This window comes from Rhinoderma darwinii, chromosome 2, assembly GCF_050947455.1.
Source record: "Rhinoderma darwinii isolate aRhiDar2 chromosome 2, aRhiDar2.hap1, whole genome shotgun sequence".
NCBI classification, from domain to species: Eukaryota; Metazoa; Chordata; class Amphibia; order Anura; family Rhinodermatidae; genus Rhinoderma; species Rhinoderma darwinii.
Window position 1 is genome coordinate 314,781,524 of NC_134688.1, and position 25,977 is coordinate 314,807,500.

General features: G+C 45.0%; 1 protein-coding gene across 1 annotated transcript in view; it reads left to right on the forward strand.

Moving 5' to 3' along the window:
* Positions 1-25,977, forward strand: part of ELAPOR1 (endosome-lysosome associated apoptosis and autophagy regulator 1) — a 271,583-nt gene that overhangs the window by 186,467 nt on the left and 59,139 nt on the right. The window contains exons 14-15 of the mRNA XM_075853543.1: positions 4,747-4,921; positions 5,052-5,148. Coding sequence (XP_075709658.1) covers positions 4,747-4,921; positions 5,052-5,148 — 272 coding nt within the window. The remainder of the gene's footprint in view (positions 1-4,746; positions 4,922-5,051; positions 5,149-25,977) is intronic.

A 25,977-nucleotide genomic window follows, 5' to 3' on the forward strand; every position in this document is an offset into this window, starting at 1 on the left:
TACGAAAAGATGGGGGTAACTCCAGCCGGAAGGAGACAGGATTGAGGACTTCAATGACCTTATACGGCCCAATAAACCGGGGAGCAAACTTCTTGGACGGGACCTTAAGACGCAAGTTCCTAGATGATAACCACACCAGATCCCCGACCATAAACAAGGGGTTAGCAGAACGTTTTCTATCAGCCTGAGTTTTTTGTACGCTCTGGGACGCCTCTAGGTTCTTCTGAACCTGGGCCAAGACTGTGCACAGTTCCCGATGAACGACCTCTACCTCGGGATTGTTGGAACTACCAGGTGAAACGGAGGAGAACCGTGGATTAAACCCAAAATTACAGAAAAAGGGGGAGACCCCTGACGAGTTACTGACCCGGTTATTAAGGGAAAATTCAGCGAGGGGAATAAATGAGACCCAATCATATTGACAGTCAGAGATAAAACACCTTAAATATTGTTCTAGAGATTGATTAGTCCTCTCAGTTTGGCCATTGGTTTCAGGATGGAAAGCAGAGGAGAAGGACAGATCAATCTCCAACTTCTTACAGAAGGCTCTCCAAAACAAAGAAACAAATTGTACACCTCTGTCCGAAACAATATTGACCGGGACCCCATGGAGACGCAGGATGTGTTTGACAAACAAGGTAGCTAACGTCTTGGCGTTGGGTAGTTTCTTGAGGGGCACAAAGTTGCACATCTTATTTAAGCGGTCTACTACAACCCACACCACCGACTTGCCTTGGGATGGAGACAAATCGGTGATAAAATCCATGGAGATATGTGTCCAAGGTCTCTGGGGAATGGGCAACGAACGTAGTAAGCCCGCTGGTCGGGACCTGGGAGTCTTGGACCTAGCACAAACCTCACAAGCAGCGACGTAGGCCTTAACGTCTTTAGGCAAGCCAGGCCACCAATAGTTTCTGGCAATGAGGTGTTTGGTACCCAGGATGCCTGGATGACCAGATAGTGCGGAGTCATGATTTTCCCTAAGTACCCTTAGCCGGTATTGCAGGGGAACAAACAGCTTGTCCTCCGGAAGGTTCCCGGGAGCTGAACCTTGATCAGCTGCAATTTCAGAGACTAAATCAGAAGCAATAGAAGAAATGATTATACCGAGAGGCAAAATAGAAGCAGGAGGGCTGGCCATGAAGCTACGCGACAGTGCATCGGCCTTAATATTTTTAGACCCAGCCTTATAGGTAACCAAAAAGTTGAATCTGGTAAAAAATAGCGCCCATCGAGCTTGTCTCGGATTTGGCCTCCGGGCAGATTCTAGGAAAACCAGATTCTTGTGGTCAGTAAGGACCGTTATCTGGTGCCTAGCCCCCTCCAGGAAGTGGCGCCACTCTTCAAATGACCATTTAATGGCTGAGTTCGCGGTTGCCAATATCATAGTTACTCTCAGTGGGCGAAAACTTCCTGGAGAAGTAGGCACAGGGGCGGAGATGGGTGAGGGACCTGGTACCCTGGGACAAGACAGCCCCCACTCCCACCTTGGATGCGTCAACTTCCACGATAAATGGCTCCATTTGGTTGGGCTGAACCAGCACCGGGGCCGAGATAAAGCACTTCTTAAGGACCTCAAAAGCCTGGACCGCCTCTGGAGACCAGTGGAGGAGATCAGCACCTTTGCGAGTGAGGTCCGTAAGAGGCTTAGCGATGACTGAGAAGTTAGCAATGAATCTCCTGTAATAATTAGCGAACCCCAAAAAACACTGTAACGCCTTCAGGGAGGCAGGTTGGACCCATTCTGCCACAGCCTGAACCTTGGCGGGGTCCATGCGGAATTCATGAGGAATGAGGTTTTGACCCAAAAATGGTATCTCCTGTACCCCAAACACACATTTTTCGGTTTTAGCAAACAGTTTGTTTTCCCGAAGGACCTGGAGCACCTTCCTGACATGCTCAATGTGGGAGGGCCAGTCCTTGGAAAACACCAGTATGTCATCAAGGTACACTACAAGAAATATCCCCAGGTAATCTCTCAAAATATCATTTATGAAATTCTGGAAGACCGCCGGCGCATTACACAACCCAAAGGGCATGACGAGGTATTCGAAATGACCTTCGGGAGTGTTAAACGCAGTCTTCCACTCATCCCCCTCTTTGATGCGGATAAGGTTATACGCCCCCCGTAGATCAAACTTAGAGAACCATTGGGCCCCCTGAACCTGATTAAAGAGATCAGGAATCAAAGGAAGGGGATACTGGTTCCTTACAGTGACCTTATTCAGGTTACGGTAGTCAATGCATGGCCTAAGACCACCATCCTTCTTCCCTACGAAGAAGAAGCCAGCACCTACCGGAGAAGTAGAGGGGCGAATGTAACCCTTGGCCAGGCATTCCTGGATATACTCTCTCATGGCTTCACGTTCGGGACAAGAAATATTAAATATCCTACCCTTAGGAAGCTTAGCTCCTGGTACCAATTCGATAGCGCAATCGTATTCTCTATGAGGAGGTAACACTTCGGAGGCCTCCTTAGAGAAAACATCAGCGAAGTCCCGAACAAACTCAGGTAGCGTGTTCACCTCCTCAGGGGGAGAAATAGAATTAACAGAAAAACATGACGTCAAACATTCATTACCCCATTTGGTGACATGAGCCAAGGTTGAGAAAGCTTGTAGCCAATTGCCACAGCTTTTCGTGATTTTCACATTATTCTCTGAACCTCTTTCGAAAACTCGGTTCTTATCTACTATCACATGATCGACCGAAACCAAGGACCAAATATCCACAAATTCATGTGACCATATCTTTTGCTTGACCTCGGCCAACCAGTAATTACCCAAAGGAGCAACACCACAAAACAAGGAATCACGAAATGTCAAGCCAGCCATACTGGCCACACGCCCTGGTGGAGGCAGAGCCCCCCCCTGGCGAACCCGACGGAACCAAAGCTCCGCCTTTTTTACTTAAACCATCCAACAAACTTTTCAACGCTGAAACCAAATCAACACCAGATAGATTATTCTTTGTAAACCATGCATTAAAACATGGAGACTCACCGGATAAGGGCATCCTCGTGACAGGTGGACAGGCTGAGGCAGCTACTGGTGACAGAACACGCAGAGAAGAAGGACGAACCCGTTGCTCACGATGACCCCTCCTGTTGTACCTCCTTCCAGAGCGGCTGGGTGTACTCGATGGAGATGAAGACTGTGACTGCGAAGAAGATGCTGTACTGGACAAAACACTTCTACTCCGGGAACGGCAACTTCTCTTATCACGATAGCGCAAGCGCTCGTAACCACCTCGCCGATGACCTCTGGAACTCCGTCTCCTTCGCCGTCTGCGTTTTGCCAACACCGCACCTGAAAGAGAAAATTCAGAGCAGGAAACTGTTACATTTCGATGATCTGCAGATTGCCTGCATGGCAACAAGTCGCTGCTACCCCCGACAATCTGCAACTCGCGTTCTGCATGGGCGCACTGTATGTGCCTGGTGTCCGCAGGCCACATACCACATCTCTCCCCAACTCAGTGTTATACACAGAACTACCAGCAGGGGTCAGAGACCGCACTTCTACCCTGCTGGTGCCTGAGGTCTGCGTCGCTGCGCCTCCGAAACCAGCCCCCCCCCATCTCCCATCCCAGACCCGGATCGCTGCGTGTAAGAGAGAGCTGGGCAGCCAGGAGAAAGTACTAGTGGTGCAGAGCTGAAGGAACAGGCCTCTGGGTGCTTAGCGCTGACTGCAGCTCGGAGGGGGAGAAGCGCGGACACTCCCCCAGCCATGGGAGTTGGCAACACAACATCGGGGCCTATGAACGTGAATGCAGGCGACGGCAGAGCGGACGGTGCCGGCCCGCCTATGAGATGCAGATGGCAAGCTGGGGCTCAACCTAGGGGGTGGACGCGAAATCCGGCGCGGCCTACCTCTCTCATCTGCCGCAGTCAGCACCACAACGATGCTCCCGGCAGTTAAGACGGTGAACTGCACTTGACCTTACCTATTTATTCTTTCTTTAAACCCTCATCTATTCTCCTAACCCACCAATCCCTGCTCCTATCTCTTCCCGCCTTTTTTTTACCCCCCTTATTCCCTCTATCACATACAGTCCCAGGCACCTTCCTTATACGTTATGCCTCAAGTCCACATTTAATAATTGTAGGTCCTGTTGACAAAACAACAAAAAGTCATATATATTGTTTTCGGTAGCAAAATTGAACAACACATTCAAATTCTAGCTGTTCCTAGTGATAAGCAAATTTAAATTCAAACTTTTATGTACCAGCCATTCTGAGCCTATTTTTATAAACCTCATCTCTTTTTATAGTTGATGCAAAAAATAAATACATTTTATAAAGCATGTGATTTAAGTATGCCATTATTTGTGTCCCTGTATCAAATGTACAGTATGGACCCATACCATAGCGTGGTATGGATTGATAATACTGTGTGCCTAGGGCTTAAATGATACAATATGAGAATAATACTTGTGTGGTTGTGTTTTAAAATATATAAACCATTTTCCATTGAAAAAAAAAGCATTTCTATTGTCAGATTCCTTTTTATATATATATATATATATATATATATATATATATATATATATATATATATATATGCATCCATCTGCATACTGTACATCTGGGGCATACGATCGCGTAGTGTTTCAAAATGTATGATGTCAATATAGCCTGAATTGTAAACCCCTATGTCAATAATTGTATTGCACCATGCATTAAAGGGGTGAGGGATAAAAGCTTACAATTTTTTACTTTACAAAATGTTTGCCTCATTTTTACAGGGGAGGAAACTAGCTGCATGTACTCAGAATGTTTCAGATACCCGAGGATTAGAAAATGAGGCAAGACCGCCTTTAAGTTCCAATGTATGCCAGTTGATTATTATACCATCAGATGCAGCTGGTCAAAACGTTTTTAGGTCTTCAGAGCCCATAGTCCTTGGTGACCAACTGATAGGTGAGTTTCCAGAAATACGGACATTCTAAATGTCTTCTATTATGCCACAATGCAGTGTTGTTTCGCTTCTGATTTAGTACCAGAGTGATGTAATTTTTTTTATTTTTTTTATGTTGTCTTTTTGAACTAGGTGTGACCGCAGAAACAACGTTGGAAAAAATCACTTCTCCCATGGATCTATTTCCAGGAGAGCATGCCGACATAAAAGATGTCATATTCTTTTACAGGTACTGAATCGCCATTGTCACGCTCATATTCTTTGTGTATACTTAGAGATTTTTATTTTGTTATGGAATTCTAAACTGATTGTCAGCTGCTTCAAAAGGGTAACATTTTTCTCTAGTCACCAAGTCATAAAAGATCCGCGGTCTACCATCATGAATTTAATTAAATTTTTCTTCTTATATAATACTTTATGAAACGAGAGGCATAGCTAGGTGTTTAGCACAGGGGGGGGCAAAACCTCTGAGTGGGACCCAACCTAGTGGGCCCCCCCAACGCATGTTTACAACTGAAGAGGCGCATTCTAATTTTAGTAGTTATCATTCTGAATAAGTTAGAGTGCTGTACATGCTGCTATATTTTCCATTCTTATTGAAGTTTAATCTTTTCTCTGACAGAGGATTTTGCGTTAGAAAGTGTTGCAGACCTCTCTGAAAGTGAATAAAAGAATATATAACCCCCATCAGCCCTGTATATACCAGCCATCATCCCTGTATATAACCCCTATCATCCTTGTATATACCAGCCAGGTTGGTATATCAAGGGATGATGGAGGTTATATACAGGGCTGATGGGGGTTATATACAGGGATGATGGCCGGTATATACGGAGATGATGGGGGTTATATACAGGGATGATGGCTGGTATACAGGGATGATGGCTGGTATATACAGGGATGATGGCTGGTATATACAGGGATGATGGCTGGTATATACAGGGATGATGGCTGGTCTATATACAGGGATGATAGGGGGTTGTGTAATGCCATCATCCATGCATATAATCGGCCATCATCCATGCATATAATCGCTCATCATCCAGGTATATAATCGCCCATCATCTATGTATATAATCCCCATCATCTCTGTATATAACTAACCATCATCCATGTACAGTGAAGGAAATAAGTATTTGATCCCTTGCTGATTTTGTAAGTTTGCCCACTGTCAAAGACATGAACAGTCTAGAATTTTTAGGCTAGGTTAATTTTACCAGTGAGAAATAGATTATATTAAAAATAAAAAATAAAATCACATTGTCAAAATTATATATATTTATTTGCATTGTGCACAGAGAAATAAGTATTTGATCCCTTTGGCAAACAAGACTTAATACTTGGTGGCAAAACCCTTGTTGGCAAGCACAGCAGTCAGACATTTTTCGTAGTTGATGATGAGGTTTGCACACATGTTAGATGGAATTTTGGCCCACTCCTCTTTGCAGATCATCTGTAAATCATTAAGATTTCGAGGCTGTCGCTTGGCAACTCGGATCTTCAGCTCCTTCCATAAGTTTTCGATGGGATTAAGGTCTTGAGACTGGCTAGGCCACTCCATGACCTTAATGTGCTTCTGTTTGAGCCACTCCTTTGTTGCCTTGGCTGTTTGTTTCGGGTCATTGTCGTGCTGGAAGACCCAGCCACGAGCCATTTTTAATGTCCTGGTGGAGGGAAGGAGGTTGTCACTCAGGTTTTGACAGTACATGGCTCCATCCATTCTCCCATTGATGCGGTGAAGTAGTCCTGTGCCCTTAGCAGAGAAACACCCCCAAAACATAATGTTTCCACCTCCATGCTTGACAGTGGGGGCGGTGTTCTTTGGGTCATAGGCAGCATTTCTCTTCCTCCAAACACGGCGAGTTGAGTTAATGCCAAAGAGCTCAATTTTAGTCTCATCTGACCACAGCACCTTCTCCCAATCACTCTCAGAATCATCCAGATGTTCATTTGCAAACTTCAGACGGGCCTGTACAGGTGCCTCCTTGAGCAGGGGGACCTTGCGGGCACTGCAGGATTTTAATCCATTACGGCGTAATGTGTTACCAATGGTTTTCTTGGTGACTGTGGTCCCAGCTGCCTTGAGATCATTAACAAGTTCCCCCTGTGTAGTTTTCGGCTGAGCTCTCACCTTCCTCAGGATCAAGGATACCCCACGAGGTGAGATTTTGCATGGAGCCCCAGATCGATGTCGATTAACAGTCATTTTGTATGTCTTCCATTTTCTTACTATTGCACCAACAGTTGTCTCCTTCTCACCCAGCGTCTTACTTATGGTTTTGTAGCCCATTCCAGCCTTGTGCAGGTCTATGATCTTGTCCCTGACATCCTTAGAAAGCTCTTTGGTCTTGCCCATGTTGTAGAGGTTAGAGTCAGACTGATTAATTGAGTCTGTGGACAAGAGTCTTTTATTGAGGTGACCATTTAAGACAGCTGTCTTTAATGCAGGCACCAAGTTGATTTGGAGCGTGTAACTGGTCTGGAGGAGGCTGAACTCTTAATGGTTGGTAGGGGATCAAATACTTATTTCTCTGTGCACAATGCAAATAAATATATATAATTTTGACTATGTGATTTTATTTTTTATATAATCTATCTCTCACTGGTAAAATTAACCTAGCCTAAAAATTCTAGACTGTTCATGTCTTTGACAGTGGGCAAACTTACAAAATCAGCAAGGGATCAAATACTTATTTACTTCACTGTATATAATCGCCCATCATCCATGTATATAATCGTCCATCATCCTTGTATATAATCCTCATCATCCCTGTATAAACCAGTTATCATTCCTTTATAAACGAGCCATCATTCCTTTATAAACCAGCCATCATTCCTGTATAAACCAGCCATCATTCCTGTATAAACCAGCCGTCATTCCTGTATATAAACCAGCCATCATCCATATATATAATCACCCATCATCCATGTATATAATTGCCCATCATCCATGTATATAATTGCCCATCATCCATGTATATAATCCCCCATCATCCATGTATATATTCCCCCATCTTCCATGTATATAATCCCCATCATTCCTGTATATACCAGCTATCATTCCTATATATACCAGCCATCATCACTGTATATACCAGCCATCATACCAGTATATACCATCCTGGAAGGTATATGCAGGGATGATGGGGGTTATATACAGAAATGATGGCTGGTATATACAGGGATGATGGTTGATATGTACAGGGATATGTCTTTTGACAGCGACGCGTAAAATTACACCTCGTGGGAACAGAACATCGTAAAACCCATTGAAAGCAATGGGCAGATGTTTGTAGGTGTAATGGAGCCGTTTTTTCAGGTGTAATTCGAGGCATAAAATGCCCAAATTACGTCTGAAAACAGTGCGTATGAACATACCTTAAAGCTGGATTCACACCAGCATGTTCGGTCCGTAAAGGACGGAACGTATTTCGGCCGCAAGTCCCGGACCGAACACACTGCAGGGAGCCGGGCTCCTGGCATCATAGTTATGTACGACGCTAGGAGTCCCTGCCTCTCCGTGGAACTACTGTCCCGTAACAAAAACGTCTGAAAATACGGAGCTGTTTTGAAGGGAAAGCACAGGCATACTTGCCAACAGCCCCGAATTTGCCAGGACTGTCCCGAATTTACAGAGAACGTCCCGGCAAATAACTGCCCTGGGACTTCTCCCGGCAGCTGCTACATTCAATTGGATCTGTGTCCTCAAGACGCAGATACAATTGAATACTATGGAAGAGCAGGAAACTATCCGCTTCCTCCTCTGCCATTCGCTGCTGCTGGAGCGAAATCCCCGGGCAAAGCTTTGCCGATGCCTTGGCCGGAGATTCCGCTCATAGACTGAGCCCCTGACTTCACTGTCCATATAAGGGCAGTGAAGTCAGTGTAGGGCACCTCCTGCAGCGGAATCCCCGGCCAAAGCATTGCCGATGTCCTGGCCTCGGATTACGCTCATAGACGGAGCCCCTGACTTCACAGTCCATATATGGACAGTGATGTCAGGGGCTTCCTCAGAGATGGAGTCCCAGAGCAGAGGCTATACTAGCGCTTTGTTCTGAGACTCCTGCTCTGGGGAAGCCCCTGACATCACTGTCCATATATGAACAGTGATGTTAGGAGCAGAGCAGGAGTCACAGGCAGAGTACTAGAAGCGGCTCTGCTCCGGGACTCCGGCTGGGGATGCCCCTAACATCAATGTCCATGTATGGACAGTGATGTCAGGAGCAGAGCTGGAGTCCCAGGCAGAGTGCTAGTAGCGCTCTGTCCGGGACTCCTGCTCTAGGGTTGCGCCTGACATCACATTCCGGTCCAGGGGGATCCCCTACAGAGGAATTCCTGGCCAAAGCGTGGCATCTACAGGGGGAATGTGTGGTATCATCTACAGGGGGGATGCGTGGTATCATCTACAGGGGTGCTGTGTGGCAGTATCTACAGGGGTGCTGTGTGGCACTATCTACAGGGGGCTGTGTGGCTCTATCTACAGGGGGCTGTGTGGCTCTATCTACAGGGGGCTGTGTGGCTCTATCTACAGGGGGCTGTGTGGCTCTATCTACAGGGGTGCTGTGTGGCACTATCTACAGGGGTGCTGTGTGGCACTATCTACAGGGGGCTGTGTGGCTCTATCTATAGGGGGCTGTGTGGCACTATCTACAGGGGGCTGTCTGGCACTATCTACAGGGGGCTGTGTGGCACTATATACAGCGGGCTGTATGGCAATATCTACAGGGGGCTGTGTGGCACTATCTACAGGGGGTACTTTCTTGATCCCACAGCGCTCTGTGTTTCAAGGGTGTGTCCATGCCAACGTATAAAAAATGGGAACTCCGCACGCCAAGGTATTATGCAACAAGTGATATTTTATTTTACATATAGCGAAAAGTAGTAATCCAAAAATAGGTTTTTAACGTTTCGGTCTATACATTCGATCCTTCTTCAGACACTACAAAATTAATATACACAGAAATCAAAAAAAGTAAGATCAAATCCACAAATATATACATTCAATATTAATCTCCCCTAGGCATAGGTGGAGATAAATCGAATTTCACATACTGCTAAATCTGTTTTACAATGCACAGATTATTTTGAAGAATACATAGTACAAAATGCGTTTATGGGAGAGGAAGACACGGAGAGAGAAAGTGTGATGTGACATTAATACTCAGCACACATTGAAGTGTTTACTAGTAATAAAGCAATGATATAAAAAAATATTATTAGGGGAGATTAATATTGAATGTATATATGTATATATTTGTGGATTTGATCTTACTTTTTTTTATTTCTGTGTATATTAATTTTGTCGTTTCTGAAGAAGATCGAATGTATAGACCGAAACATTAACAACCCATTTTTGGATTACTACTTTTCACTAAATGTGAAATAAAATATCACTTATTGCATAATACCTTGGAGTGCTGAGTTCCCATTTTATGCTGTCTACAGAGGACACTGTACTATTATCTACAGGGGGCAATGTAACACTATCTACAGGGGGACATTGTGGCAATATCTACAAGGAACAGTGTGTGGCAATATCTACAGGGAGCAGTGTGGCAATATCTACGGGGGGAAGTGTGTCGCACTATCTACTGGGGCAGTGTGGAGCGCCATCTACAAGGGGCACAGAGTGTGTCACTATCTACGCTGGTTTTTACGCTACCAGTAGTGGTCAGCACATATCTCCTAGCCCTAGTGATAAAGTGAGACATCACTTGCCTGTAAACAACCAGAGACATACTGGCCACCATAGTAGTTGTCAGCCAAACTAGTGTAGACATTTTTGTTTGTTTATTTGTATGCAGAAATTCAGGACAACCACGTCCCAACCAGATAAGCCACGCCCCATAAGACACACCCACCAAAGGCCCACACCCTGTGTCCCTGGAAAAAAATAAATGTTGGCAACTATGCACATGGTGGGGCGAAACATATCTGAGTGGGTCCGAGCGTATGTAACACGCAGGATCGAGCTGTTACCAATCACATCTAAGGCTTCATTCACACCTGCGTCGAGCTTCCGATCATGGGTTACATCAGACCTTTCCATCAAGGGAACCCACGAACGAAAACCATAGCTTTCTGTTTGCATTACCATTGATTTCAATGGTAACGCTTGCGCTGCTAATGGTTTACGTTTGTCTCCATTCCGTAATGTTTCTGTTTTTTTCGGCGGAATCAATAGCGTAGTCGACTACGCTATTGATCTTGCTGAAAAAAACAGAAACCTTACAGAACGGAAACAAACGGAAGCCATTAGCAACGGAATTGTTACCAATGGTAATGCAAACGGGAAGCTAAGGTTTCCGTCCATGGGTTCCCCTGACGGAAAGGTCTGACAGAACCCATGAACGGAACCCCGACGCAGATGGGAACAAAGCCTAAATTTTTAAATTAGATGTGATCGATAACAGATGGATCCTAGGTATCAGAGACACGCAGGACCCGCTAACACTAATCCAGTCAGTCCCGCGAACTTGATGGATTCACGATACAGCTGCTCTGTATAAAGGATACAAACCAGCTGTATCTCAAAGAGTAAAAATAATTTTCAATAAAAACGAATTAGAAATTTGCAACACACACACACACGCACGCACGCACGCACGCACACACACATATATTTAGAAAATTTTGCAGACCTCCCTGAAAGTGAATGAAAGACTATATAGTCCCCCGTCATCCCTGTATATACCAACCATCATCCCTGTTACTGTATATACCAGCCAACATCCCTGTATATAACCCCTATCATCCCTGTATATCTCAGCCTGGCTGGGATATACAGAGATGTTGGAGGTTATATATAGGGATAATGGAGGATATATACAGGGATGATGGCTGGTATATACAAGGATGATGGAAGTTATGTACAGGGATGGCAGAGGTTCTATACAGGGATGATGGGGGTTATATACAGGGATGATGTTTGGTATATGCAGGGATGATGGAGGTTATATACAGGGATTACGGTGGTTACAGGGGAGTGACTACCGCTGTAGCAGCCATAGCGGCTGCTACGGGGCTTGCGGCATGAGGGAGCTCGTGCCGCCAACCGGTAGCAACACCACATTCAATAGTGTCTGCGTCCTTTACTATTGAACACTATGACAGAGCGGGAAGGTATCTCCCTGCTCTGCCATAGGCTACTGTATACAGTGTCGTAGCTCTAGGGGTCGCAACGGTCGCAATTGCGACTATGCCCCTAAACCTGGGTGGCCCGTAGCCACACAATGCTCACCGCGCTGGTCCCGCTTCCTGAATGCTGGAGCAAGGAGCTGACATCTCTGTGCTCCAGCATACACTCTGCCGTAAGCAGACCGGAGGAAAAGGATCCGCGACCCATTGTAGGAACGGGGATAGGTAAGTAATTATGTTATTATTTTTCTATTAGGCACTATGGGGCTTTATACTGGGTAGGGATGGGGGGCTAATATGGTGGCTGCTATAGAAGCATTTTACTATATGAGGGCGGCATTATACTGTATGGGGGCATTATACTATGGGGACCGCTATGGAGGGCATTATACTGTATGGGGCATTATACTATGGGGGCAGCTATGGGGGGCATTATACTGTGGGGACAGCTATGGATGGCATTACACTGTGGGGGCAGCTATGGGGGCATTATACTGTGGGGACAGCTATGGGGGCATTATCCTATGGGGACAGCTATGGGGGGCATTATACTGTATGGGGACATTATACTGTGGGGACAGCTATGGCGGCATTATACAATATAGGTGCATTATACTATGGGGACAGCTATGGGGGCATTATACTGCGGGGGCAGCTATGGGGGCATTATACTGTGGGGACATCTATGGGGCATTATACTCTAGGGACAGCTATGGGGGCATTATACTGTGGGGACAGCTATGGGGACATTATACTGTGGGGACAGCTATGGGGGCATTATACTGTGGGCACAGCTATGAATGGCATTATACTGTGGGGCAGCTATGTTTGGCATTATACTGTGGGGCAGCTATGGGGGGCTTTAAATTGTACGGGCAACTATGGGGGCATTATACTGTGGGGGGCAGCTATGGGGGCATTATACTGTCTGGCAGCTATGGGGGCATTATACAGTTTGGCGGGCATTACACTGTGGGGACAGCTATGGGGGCATTATACTGTGGGGCAGCTATGGGAGGCATTATACTGTGTGGGGGCAGCTATGGGAGGCATTATACTGTGGGGGCAGCTAAGGAGAGCATTATACTGTGTGGGGCAGTATGGGGGGCATTATACTGTGTGGGGGCAGCTATGAGGTGCTTTATACTGTGGGGGCATCTATGGTGGTATTACTCTGCATGGGGCAGCTATGGGGCAATATGCTGTATGGAGGCATCTGTGTGGGCAATATACTGTATGGGGCATTATACTGTATGGTGGCAGCTATGGGGGCATTATACAGTTTGGCGGGCATTACACTGTGGGGACAGCTATGGGGGCATTATACTGTGGGGCATCTATGGGAGGCATTATACTGTGTGGGGGCAGCTATGGGAGGCATTATACTGTGGGGGCAGCTAAGGAGAGCATTATACTGTGTGGGGCAGTATGGGGGCATTATACTGTGTGGGGGCAGCTATGAGGTGCATTATATTTTGTGGGGGCATCTATGGTGGTATTACTCTGCATGGGGCAGCTATGGGGCAATATGCTGTATGGAGACATCTGTGTGGGCAATATACTGTATGGGGCATTATACTGTATGGTGGCAGCTATGGGGGCATTATACTGTGTGGGCTGAACCAGGTATGAGGGGGGATCGGGTGGGATTAGAGGCGTGGCTTAAAAGCAAAAAAAATTGCCGCTGCGCGCCACATCGATTTTCCCTCCTTGTGATACTTGAAAGTATATCACAGTCTTCAGGGAGGGCTGTATCGCACAGTATGGGGAGGCTGTATAGCACTGTCTACATGGGGGCTGTATAGCACTGTCTACATGGGGGCTGTATAGCACTGTCTACAGGGGGGCTGTATTGTATAGCACTGTCTACGGGGGGCTGTATAGCACTGTCTACGGGGGGGCTGTATAGCACTGTCTACGGGGGGGGGCTGTATAGCACTGTCCATGGGGGGGCTGTATAGCACTGTCTACAGGGGGGTCTGTATGACACTATTTACTGGGGGGGACTATCTACAAGTCTAGGCTGTGTATGTGAAAGTAGGTTAGCCTGGGTCATTGGCCTACTTTTAAAAGTAGGCCAATTAACTTAGGTAACCGGCCACCACGTGATGTAAACTAACCAATGACAGCTTAGAACTGTCACTGCTCAGTTTACAGAGCCTTGTAAGTGGCGCAGGATCACCCGAGATCCAGGATCGCATCTCTGGTGCATGTGCCACGATGAGCCTAGTGCTGGACTCCTTTAGATACAAAGGAATCCCCGCGCTAGGTGTTACTAGCGTCGGCTCGGGATCACCATTTATGTTTGCTGTTGATGCAGGCCTGGTCTTTTCTGATCAGGCCTGCTCCAGTTAAACGATGGCAGATGGCATGATGACGTAAATGCACCGCCTGCGCCACAAGAAAAGCACGTAATGGCGAGGAAGGGAACTTCTTAAGGACGCGGATACAATTGAAGCGACCCCCTGGTCCCGGGGATTGTGACATACAACATCATAAAATAATACATACCTTACCTGGTGCCCTCCAGTTGTGCTGTGGATCCGCTGTTTCCCTCAGCGCTGTCCAGAAATGGCTGCAGCGCTACATAAACTATAAGTCTGAGCAAGGCCGGCATTAGGTTGGATGTCGCCCTGTGCAAGACTCTCTATTGCTACCCTCCACAAAGCAAAAATGAACCACATATATATACTGTACCGATGTAGCCATCTTTATCTTGACTCTGGTAACTTGCTGCAGCGTGATATCACACAACAAAAGAAAATTGAAAATCAATTAAGAAAAGTCAAGTTTGACACTGTGTATTTAATGCGTTTAAAGTAAATATATAGATGGCTACAACTATACATACATAAAAGCACATATTTAGACATGGCTGGCAAATATATATATATATTTAATAATATACACACACACACAGGCACCTAAATATACACATACATAAAGTCAGATATATACACACACAGGAACATGTATTTACTCACAGAAACACATGTACACATACAGACCCATATATACCCATACAAGCGCACATATACACAGTACAGATAATGTAGTAGACATTTGGCTTTGTTCACATCTGCGTTGGGACTCCGTTCATGGGTTCCGTCGGACCTTTCAGTCAAGGGAACCCATGAACGGAATCTAAAATCAAACAAACGGAAACCATAGATTTACGTATGCATCACCATTGATTTCAATGGTAACTCATCCGGTGCAAATGGAAATACAAATTTCCGTTTGTCACTGTTGTTTAAGGGTTCCGTAGTTTTGACGGAATGAATAGCGAAGTCAACTACGGTATTGATTCCATCAAAACGACGGAACCCTTAAACAACGGTGCCAAATGAAACCATTTGCACTGGATTTGTCACCATTGAAATCAATGGTTATGCAAATTGAAACCTATGGTTTCGGTGTGTTTCAGTTTGGATTCCATTCATGGGTGACGGAAATGTCCGACAGAACCCATGAACGGAGTCCCAACGCAGATGTGAGCGAAGCCTTACCTGCAATCCCATGTAACATCACAGATAACACATAGTGATAAATCTCTGTGTACAGATAATGTAGTAGATGTTACCTGCAGTCCTATGTAACACCACAGATAACACATAGTAGGGGCTAGGCGATGAATCAAATTAATTTGATTATTTATACCTTTAATTGAAGCATGATTCTAATCAGAATCGTGAAATTGGTATTAGCCCGACCCTATTGCAGCAGCTTCTCATTATGGCAGAAGTGGGTGCTGGTGGAAGGAGCCGCTAGAGCATCAGCGACTCCAGCACCAGCAGGCTCTCCAAACTTAAACCTTCCTGACCTCTGACCTGTTTAGCATCAGTTTCCCCTGACGCCTTCACCTTCTTCCGCACACCTGCCAGGCCGCCTCACCACATAGCACAACTGTTGCTGCCTAGCCCTGCACCCATGTACTGAGGGGAAGAGGAAGGGATAAGGAACCAGAGGACACACACTGAATACTGCAGGCTCTCAAGGGAAAAAGAGAGACCCAGGGAGGAGAATGGAGGAGGAGACACTGCAGCCAGGTAAGTATGAAGGACAATGAGGAAGACCCCACACCCAGGAGACAGAGATAGAGGCTGTCTAATATAAATAGAGGAGAGAGACTGTCTCAGTTTCTCTCTCTCTCTCCTCTGTTTACATTAGTCAGTCTCTCTCCTGTCGGATATACAGAGAGGAGAGAGGCTCTCTTACATACAAGGAACAGGTACTTTTTTTTAGCCTGCTTAGTAGTCAGAGTGATTAAGGAATTACTGTGCATGCATTTCCCTTATCTAAAGAAAAACACCAAGACACAATTGTTTTACATAAGAGAATTGATGGCACAGTTATTCCATAATATATACCTATTATCGGGATTTTCCCTTACATAAGTGACTGTGATCACACATAGCACCTAATGGGCAATCCTGATAATCCGCATATATTATGGAATAGCTCTGCCTGCAATTCTCTTAAGTGTAGAAATTGTGTCTTGCTATTTTTTTTTTAGAGAAGGGAAATGCACAGCAATTCTTTAATTACTCCTAAAAATAAGAAAATTGCGATTCAAATAAAAAATCATCCATAGGGTTGACAAAAATCTATATTTTATTTTTTTGCAAAATCGCCCAGCCCTACACACAACGATAACTCGGAGTACAGATAATGTAAGTGTTACCTGCAGTCCTATGTAACACCACAGATAACACAGTGATAACTCTTGGTACAGATAATGAAGTAGATGTTACCTGCAGTCCTATGTAATACCACATATAACACACAGTCGTAACTCTCTGACTTCAGATAATGTAGTAGATGTTACCTGCAGTCCTATGTAACGCCACAGATCACACAGCGATAACTCTCTTGCTACAGATAATGCAGTAGATGTCACCTGCTGTCCTATGTAAAATACCACATGTAACACACAGTGGTAACTCTCTGAGTACAGATAATGTAGTAGGTGCACATACAGAAATATATACACATACAGTATACATACTTGCCAACTGTCCCAAATATGCCGGGACTGACCCGAATTTACATAGACAGTCCCGGCAAATTGCTGTCCCGAGACCTGTCCCGACAACTCCTTCATTCAGTTGTATCTGCATCCTCAGGACGCAAATACAATTGAATACTATGGAAGAGCAGGAAACTATCCGCTTTCTGCTCTGCCATTCACTCCTCCTGGAGTGAAATCCCCAGCCAAAGCATTGCCGATGCCCTGGCCGGGGATAACGCTGCAGGAGGTGCCACTAACGTCACTGCCCTTATATGGATGGTGAAGTCAGGGCTCTCTCTATGAGCAAAATCCCTGACCAAAGCGTTGCCGACACCCTGGCCGGGAATTCCACTGCAGGAGGTGCCACTGACGTCACTGCCCTTTTATAGACAGTGAAATCAGGACTCTCTCTATGAGTGGAATTCCCGGCCAAAGCGTTGCTACGCCCTGGCCGAGGATTCTGCTGCATCCCCAAACGGTTCGATACCGTTATTTCAGGTATTTCGATAGTAAGCTGTGCGGCCGCACAGCTAATAGTAATACATGAATGTATGAAAGCGGGGCTGTGGCTGTGTAATACAGCCATTGCCCCGCTCCGGAGTCCTGACAAGTGCGCGCCGTCAGGATGATGTGATGCGGCCAGCGCTGCACTAATGAGCGGCGGCACTGACAATAGAGAACATGGCGGGCGCACTACAAAACTCTCATTAGTGCAACGCCGGCCGCATCACCTCATGCTGACCGCGCGCACTTATTGTTAGGAGCGGGGCAATGGCTGCACAGCCACAGCCCCGCTCTACAATGGCAGAGATCAGAGAAACCACTCATCTCCGCCGCTATTCCCCTGAATGCTGCGATCAAAGCTGACCTCCACCGCAGCATTCAAGAGGAAAATGAGAAGCGGGGATGCCCCTTGGATCGCATCACAGGAATCCCTGTGATGTGATTGAGGGACATACCATATATGGGCAGACAGCCCAGGGACCGTTGAAGGACCCCAGGGCTGTCTTACCATATTTCCTGTTGTTAGGACATACTTAGGTATGTCCTAACTACTGCCTGTGTACTATCCGTACACAGGCTAATGTACTGTAATATAGATATATGCCAGTACATTAAAGTTTAAAAATAAAGTAAAAACATAAAGTTATATTAAATTTTAAAAAATACACATACACCTTTTTTACAATAAACATTAAAATAAGTCTCAATACATAAAATATACACAAATTCGGTATTGGCCCAGCCTTAATCACATTCACAACAATTTTTTTGCATCCTTTATAATGTGTGTGTTGTAAAAAAATAAACTAAAAACTGCTTTCTTTCACTTATTGTTAGGCACGAGGTGTAATTAATTTAACCTCCATGTGCCTCACATTAAGGGTATGTTCACACACAATGACCAAAAACGTCTGAAAATACGGAGCTGTTTTCAGGCGAAAACAGCTCCTGATTTTCAGACGTTTTTGTAGCAACTCGTGTTTTTTGCAGCGTCATTTACGGCCGTTATTGGGGCTGTTTTTCAATGGAGTCAATGAAAAACTGCTCCAAAAACGTCCCAAGAAGTGACATGCGTCTTTTTATGTGCCGTATTTTGACAGCGACGCGTAAAATTACACCTCGTGAGAACAGAACGCCTTAAAATCCATTGCAAGCAATGGGCAGATGTTTGTAGGCGTAATGGAGCTGTTTTATCAGGCGTAATTCGAGGCATAAAACGCCCGAATTTCGTCAGAAAACACTGCGTGTGAACATACCCTTATAGTAATTAACCCCATCATGTACCTTACACATTAACCCATTATGACTGAGAAACATGATGGGGTTAAATTACTAGTAATGTGAGGCACATTCAAAATTCATCACACCTAACATCAGAAAATGTAAGAACTTTTTTTTTATTTTTTATTACTGTTGGCAAAGTATCGTTTTGGTATCGAAACTCAATACTACATGAAGTATCGGTATCGAAGTCCAAATTCTGGTATCATGACATCCCCAGCAGGAGGTGACACTGACGTCACTGCCCTTATATGGACAGTGAAGTCAGGGCTCTCTCTATTAGTGGAATTCCCGGCCAGGGCATCAGCAACGCTTTGGCCGGGGATTCTGGCGCTCCAATTATAGCCCATACCTTCACTGTCCATATAAGGGCAGTGATGTCAGGGGCACCCCCTGCAGTGGAATCACTGGCCAGAGCATTGTCGATGCCTAGCTGGGGGTTCCGCTCATAGAGGGAGCCACTGATGACGTCACGCTCCATAACTGGATAATGAAGCCAGGGGCTCCTCCTGGCATGCCGGGATCCCCGGCCAATGCTTTGCCTGACTGGGGATACTGCTCATAGAATGAGCCCATGACTTTACTGTCCTTTATCATGGCAGTGACGTCAGGAGCACCTCCTGCAGCTGAATCCACAGCCAGAGCATTGCTGACACCAGGCCGGGGATTCCCGCTTATAGAAGGAGCCACAATGGCTCTATCTACAGGGAGGGGGAGGGTGTTATCTACACTGGGACTATGTGGCATCTACAGGGGAAGTATGTGGCACTATCTACAGTTGGAGTATGTGGCACTATCTACAGGGGGAGTATGTGGCACTATCTACAGGGGGGCTGTGTGTGGCATCATCTACAGGGTTCTGTGTGGCATTATCTACAGGTGGTCTGTGTGGCATAATCTACAGGGAGCAGTGTGTGGCATCTACAGGGAGCAGTGTGTGGCATCATCTACAGGGAGCAGTGTGTGGCTATCTACAGGGAGCAGTGTGTGGTACAATCTAAGGGGAGCAGTATGTGGCAATATCTACAGGGAGCAGTGTGTGCCAATATCTACTAAGGGCGGTGTGTGGCAATATCTACAGGGAGCAGTGTGGAGCACAATCTACTGGGGGCAGTGTGGAGCACCATCTACATGAGTGCACTATCTATGCTGGTTTTTAAACTGCCATTAGTGGTCAGCACATATCGCCGAGCCTTAGTGATGAAGTGAGACATCACCTGCCTGTAAACAACCAGATAACCAGAGACATACTGGCCAGCATAGTAGTTGTCAGCCAAACTAGTGCAGAAATGTTGTTCTTTTTTTTTTGTATGTAGAAATACTGGAAAGCCCCAACCCACTAGCCACACTCACCAGATAAACCATGCCCCATAAGACACATTCACCAAAGACGCCCCCCCCCCCTAAGTGTCCCCGGAAAAAAAATTCAAATGTTCGCAACTAAGCGTATATAGGCAATTAGACCCACAAATACACACACAGAACTTACTGGTACTTATACACATATAAAAACAGAGACATATAGAGGCACAAACAGCAGACAGATTGAGTGCTCACCCTCTCCTCTCTCACAGGTTTCTTGCAGGACTCCTCTTGCTTCTTCTGCTCCTTGCGGGCCCTGAGTCTGAGACACTCCAACTGTTCTTGGATTGGCTACAGCTGACCATGTGAGAAGTTCTGTCCAATCCATGAACAAAGGGCGTCTCTTTGAAGCGCTGGGGTAGTCACCACCATTGCCTATGCCCTGTGCACCTATGCCCTACCGCTGGTCAGGTCACAAACATAATTTATTTTAGAAAAAAAACAAACAAAACAACGATCCTGCTTCTGCCATCCCTCCTGCTGGACACCCTAGGCACTGCACCCCCAGTGCCTAGTGGCAAATATGGGCCTGGTAGTGGGCGCCGCCTCGTTTTAATTATAGTGTGTGTCTAATCACGGCACCTACAGGCTATTTAAAGCACGCCGATAACCTTAATTTTAGGGCAGAAGAAGAGCATCCCAGCACAAAACAGTCTGTTACCATTTTTGTCTGTTTGTCCTTCCTCCAAAGCCTTCTGTTTTTATGTCGAAATAAAGGATTTCTTCGTATCATCTGGGTCAGTGCCACATTTGTTCAATTCCTACCATCATGTGCATTGCCTCTATGATGATTCCTTGTGCTGAGCACCACCCTGAGATGTTAAATGGAACTCCCGATTTCAATTTGTGTAATTACTGGACTTCCCTTACAGTGGTGCCCTCTCTCTCTATCATTTACAGTGTTGACAAACTCTCTCCACTTTGAGTTAGAGCACACTGTTATATTATGGAGATCATTAACCTAAATACAGAAATACAAATGTAAGTAGCAGGAGTTCCTCAAGACTTGGCTCTAAAGGCAGGGAGGGAGGACGCAGACAGATTTTTCTCACAATGCTTAAGAGACACATACACAGATTAAATAAAACATGGCAGCCCCCAGTACAGTAAGAAAGTGTTAATAAAAAAACCTATGTGTGTGAAAAATTAAATAAAGTCAATATAATATTTTATTAAATAAAAACGCATAAATTAATAAAATAAAAAAATCATGACACTGTCCATTTAAGGAGGAATTGCCAGTGATCAGTACAAAAATTCTCAATGCCAAGATTCAACAACTTGTAGAAAAAGTACACTTATTTTGGACGATCAACTCAAAGTCCTATATTGATTGTAATCCTCAAGAGGCCTAAGAGCATTTAAAGGGAACCTGCCACCAGCATTTCACCTATTAAACCAGCAATATCAGGTGGTAGTGGGTGAAAAATCATTTCTATATAACCTATAATTGTCTTCTTAGTCGGCTCTGTAGCTTTAGTATTAAGTTTTATAGTGTTCCCACACCATATGCCAAAGAGCAGAAAAGAGTCATATCTTTGTTTGAAAAGAGTCAAATCTTCGTTTGAAAAGAGTCATATCTTCATTCCTCAAGTCTTTCCGAGTTTACCCCGCCTCCTTACTTTTGATTGACAGCTCCTCGCCTTCCCCCAGCACACAAAATCCTGCGCTTGTGCATAGATATCCTCTTCTGGTGTGTGTGCATAAAGGGACACCGGATTATTAAGATAAAAAGGGCGAAATTATTGCAGACCGTTATTTACAGTCGGATGAGGAGTTTAGGAGAGTGGATAATGGCAATGAACTTTTTATAGCAGCGGCCATTGAGGGATAAGTAAAGTTCAATAGGTGAAATGCTGGTGACAGGTTCTCTTTAACCCCTTAACGCTCAGTGACGTACTATTACGTCATGGAAAGCGCCCTGTTCCCGCTCCATGACGGAATAGTACGTCTCGGGAGTAACGGCCGTTTCGGCCGTCCTCCCGACACATACAGGAGCTGTGACAGCTGCTGTCTCGTACAGCAGCTGTCACAGCTCCTACAGCGGGGACCGATCGCTGTGTCCCCGCTGATTAACCCCTGAAAAGCCGTGTTCAATAGCGATCACTGCTTTTTAGGGGTTAAGCTGCAACACGATAGCGGCCGGCGATGGTGATTATGGCAACCAGACACCAAACAATGGCATCCGGCTATGCCATAGACGGAAGCCTAGTGGGTCCTGACGACGTCAGGACCCACTATGCTTGCTGTCAGTGAGTAGCTGACAGCTCTAATACACTGCACTACGTATGTAGTGCAGTGTATTAGAATAGCGATCAGGGCCTCCTGCCCTCATGTCCCCTAGTGGGACAAAGTAAAAAAGTTAAAAAAAAGTTAAAAAAAGATGTGTAAAAATAAGAAAATAAAAGATTTAAAAGTAATAAAAGTAAAAATCCCCCCTTTTCCCTTATCAGTCCTTTATTATGAATAAAAATATATAAACAAACAAATAAACTATACATAATTGGTATCGCCGCATCCGTAACGGCTTGAACTACAAAATTATTTTATTATTTATCCCGCGTGGTGAACGCCGTAAAATAAAATAATAATAAACCGTCCCAGAATCACAATTCTTTGGTCACTTCACTTCGCAAAAAATGGAATAAAAAGAGATCAAAAAGTCGCATGTACCTAAAAATGGTATTGATGGAAACTACAGTTCGTTACGCAAAAAATAAGTCCTCGCACGGCTTTATTGATGGAAAAATAAAAACGTTATGGCTCTTAGAATAAGGTAACACAAAAAGTGAATGATTTTTTACAAAACTTATTTTATTGTGCAAACGCCATAAAAAAAAACTATAAACATCTGGTATCGCCGTAATCGTATCGCCCCGCAGAATAAAGTGAATATGTCATTTATAGCGCACGGTGAACGCTGTAAAAAAAATAGAATAAAAAACAATAGTAGAATTGCTGTTTTTTAGTCACCACGCCACCTAAAAATAGAATAAAAACTGATCAAAAAGTCGCATGCACCCCAAGAAAACTACAATGAATTCCTCAAGGGGTCTAGTTTCCAAAATGCTGTCACTTTTGGGGGTTTTCCACTGTTTTGGCACCACAAGACCTCTTCAAACCGGACATGGTGCCTAATAAAAAGGAGGGCTCATAATCCGCTAGGTGCTCCTTTGCTTCGGAGGCCGGTGCTTCAGTCCATTACCGCACTAGGGCCACATGTCGGGTATTTCTCAAAACTACGGAATCTGGGCAATACGTATTAAGTTGCGTTTCTCTGGTAAAACCTTTTGTGTTATAAAAAAAAAGTGGTAAAAAAACGTTTTTTCTGACAAAAAAAAAAGTAGATTTCACCTCTACTTTGCTCTAAATTCCTGTGAAACACCCAAAGTGTTCATAAACTTTCTAAATGCTGTTGTGAATACTTTGAGGGGTCTAGTTTCTAAAATGGGGTGTTTGATAGGGGTTCTAATATATGGGCCCCTCAAAGCAAATTCAGAACTGAACTGTAACCTAAAAAAATAAATAAATTAGCAATACTTCGCTTCTTACATTATACTGATAATGAGCCGTGCCCACCCCGAGATGACCCCAGTTTTGACCGTTTGTATAAATGGAGACCCCTATTAGACCGTTTCAGTGCCCGGTTTTCCCAAGCATGCAACACCGAGACGTGTATTTCTATTGATGAGTCCTTGGTAGATTTTAAAGGGAGGGTTCAATTCCGCGAGTACCTGCCGAGTAAGAGGGCAAGGTATGGCGTAAAGATGTATAAGCTGTGCGAGAGGGCATCAGGGTATACCTACAAATTTAGGATATATGAAGGGAAGGGCACCAGTATTCAGCCCCCATAATGCCCCCCCCCCTTTCTGGGAGTTAATGCAAAAATTGTGTGGGATTTGGTGCACCCACTGATTTGGTTACCACCTCTACCTGGATAATTTTTATACCAGCGTCCCACTCTTCAACTGCCTCGCTTCCAGAAGTCCTGCGGCATGCGGCACTGCTAGAAGAAATCTGAGAGGCCTCCCTAAGACTCTGCAGGGCAAACGCTCAGAATGGGTGAGAGCAGGACACAATCTAGCAGCAACATATTGTGTGTCAAGTAGAAGGACAAGAGAGATGTCACACCAGTACCCAAGTACCAGTACGAGGTACCAGTACAGAGACCCCCAAACCAGACTGCATCCTGGACTACAATAGGTACATGGGAGGGGTGGACTTGTCAGATCAAGTCCTGAAGCCCTACAGCGCCATGCGGTGTGGTATAAGAAGATGGCCGGGCACATCATACAGATGGCATTGTACAATGTGTACGTGCTACATCGATGTACAGGCCAGACGGGAGCTTTCCTGGAATTTCAAGAGGTGGTTATCAAGAAACAAATTTTTATGGACCAAGAAGGGGGGGGGCACCCAGTACTTCTGGAGGCGGGGCCACACGCATCGTACCAGGGCAACACTTTCCAGGAGAAGTTCCCCAAACTGGCAAGAAAGGAAAAAGTCAAAAGAGGTACAAAGTCTGCTATAAGAGGGGGATAAGGAAGGACACAATATATCAATGTGACACGTGTCCCGAAAAACTAAGGCTCCGTATGAAAGAGTGCTTCAAAATGTATCATACATCCCATGATTTTTAATCTACCCCAGTTTTACTTACCCTGATGCACTCCGCACAACTTATCCCCCCTCGTCTTTCCCCTCTGAGCCCTGCTGCGTGCCTAGGCAGCTGATAACAGCCACATGTAGGGTATTGCCATACCCGGGAGAAACCACATTACAGTTTATGGGGTGTATGTCTCCGGTTAAAATGCTCACTACACCTCTAGATGAATGCCTCAAGGGTGTAGTTTTTAAAACATGGTCACTTCTTGTGGGTTTCAACTGTACTGGTACCTCAAGGGCTTCTGCATATATGACTTCGCACTAGAAAATCCCCAGTAGGCCAAATGGTGGTCCTTTCCTTCTGAGCCCTCCCATGGGCCCAAACGGCAGTTTATCACCACAAATGGGGTACTGCCGCACTCAGGACAAATTGGGCAACAGAATGGGGTATTTTATTTCTTGTGAAAATTAGACATTTTCAGCCAAAACTACATATTATTGGAAAAAATAATTTTGTTTTAATTTCCAGCCCAATTCAAATAAGTTCTGTGAAAAAACTATGGGGTCTAAATAGTCACATTACCCATAAATGAATTGTTTGAAGGGTGTAGTTTCCAAAATGGGGTCACTTCTGGTGGGTTTCCATTGCTTTGATACCTCTGGGACTCTGCAAATGCGACATGGCACCCGAAAACCAAACCAGCAAAATCTGGACTCCAACAAACACATAGCGCTCCTTTCCTTCTGAGCCCTCCCATGGGCCCAAACGGCAGTTTATCGCCACAAATGGGGTATTGCCGCACTCAGGACAAATTGGGCAACAAAATGGGTTATTTTGTTCCCTGTAAAAATAGGAAATTTTGATCATAAATGACATCTTATTGGAAAAAATTTCATTTTTTTAATTTCACAGCCCAATTAAAATAGGTGCTGTGAAAAAACTGTGTGGTCAAAATGATAACAACAGCCATAAATTAATTCCTTGAGGGGTGTAGTTTCCAAAATGGGGTCACTATTGGGGGATTCCTACTGTTTTGGCACCTCAACACCTCTTCAAACCTGGCATGCTGCCTAAAATATATTCTAATAAAAAAGGGGCCTCAAAATGCACTAGGTGCTTCTTTGCTTCTGGGGCTTGTGTTTTATTCCAGGAGCGCA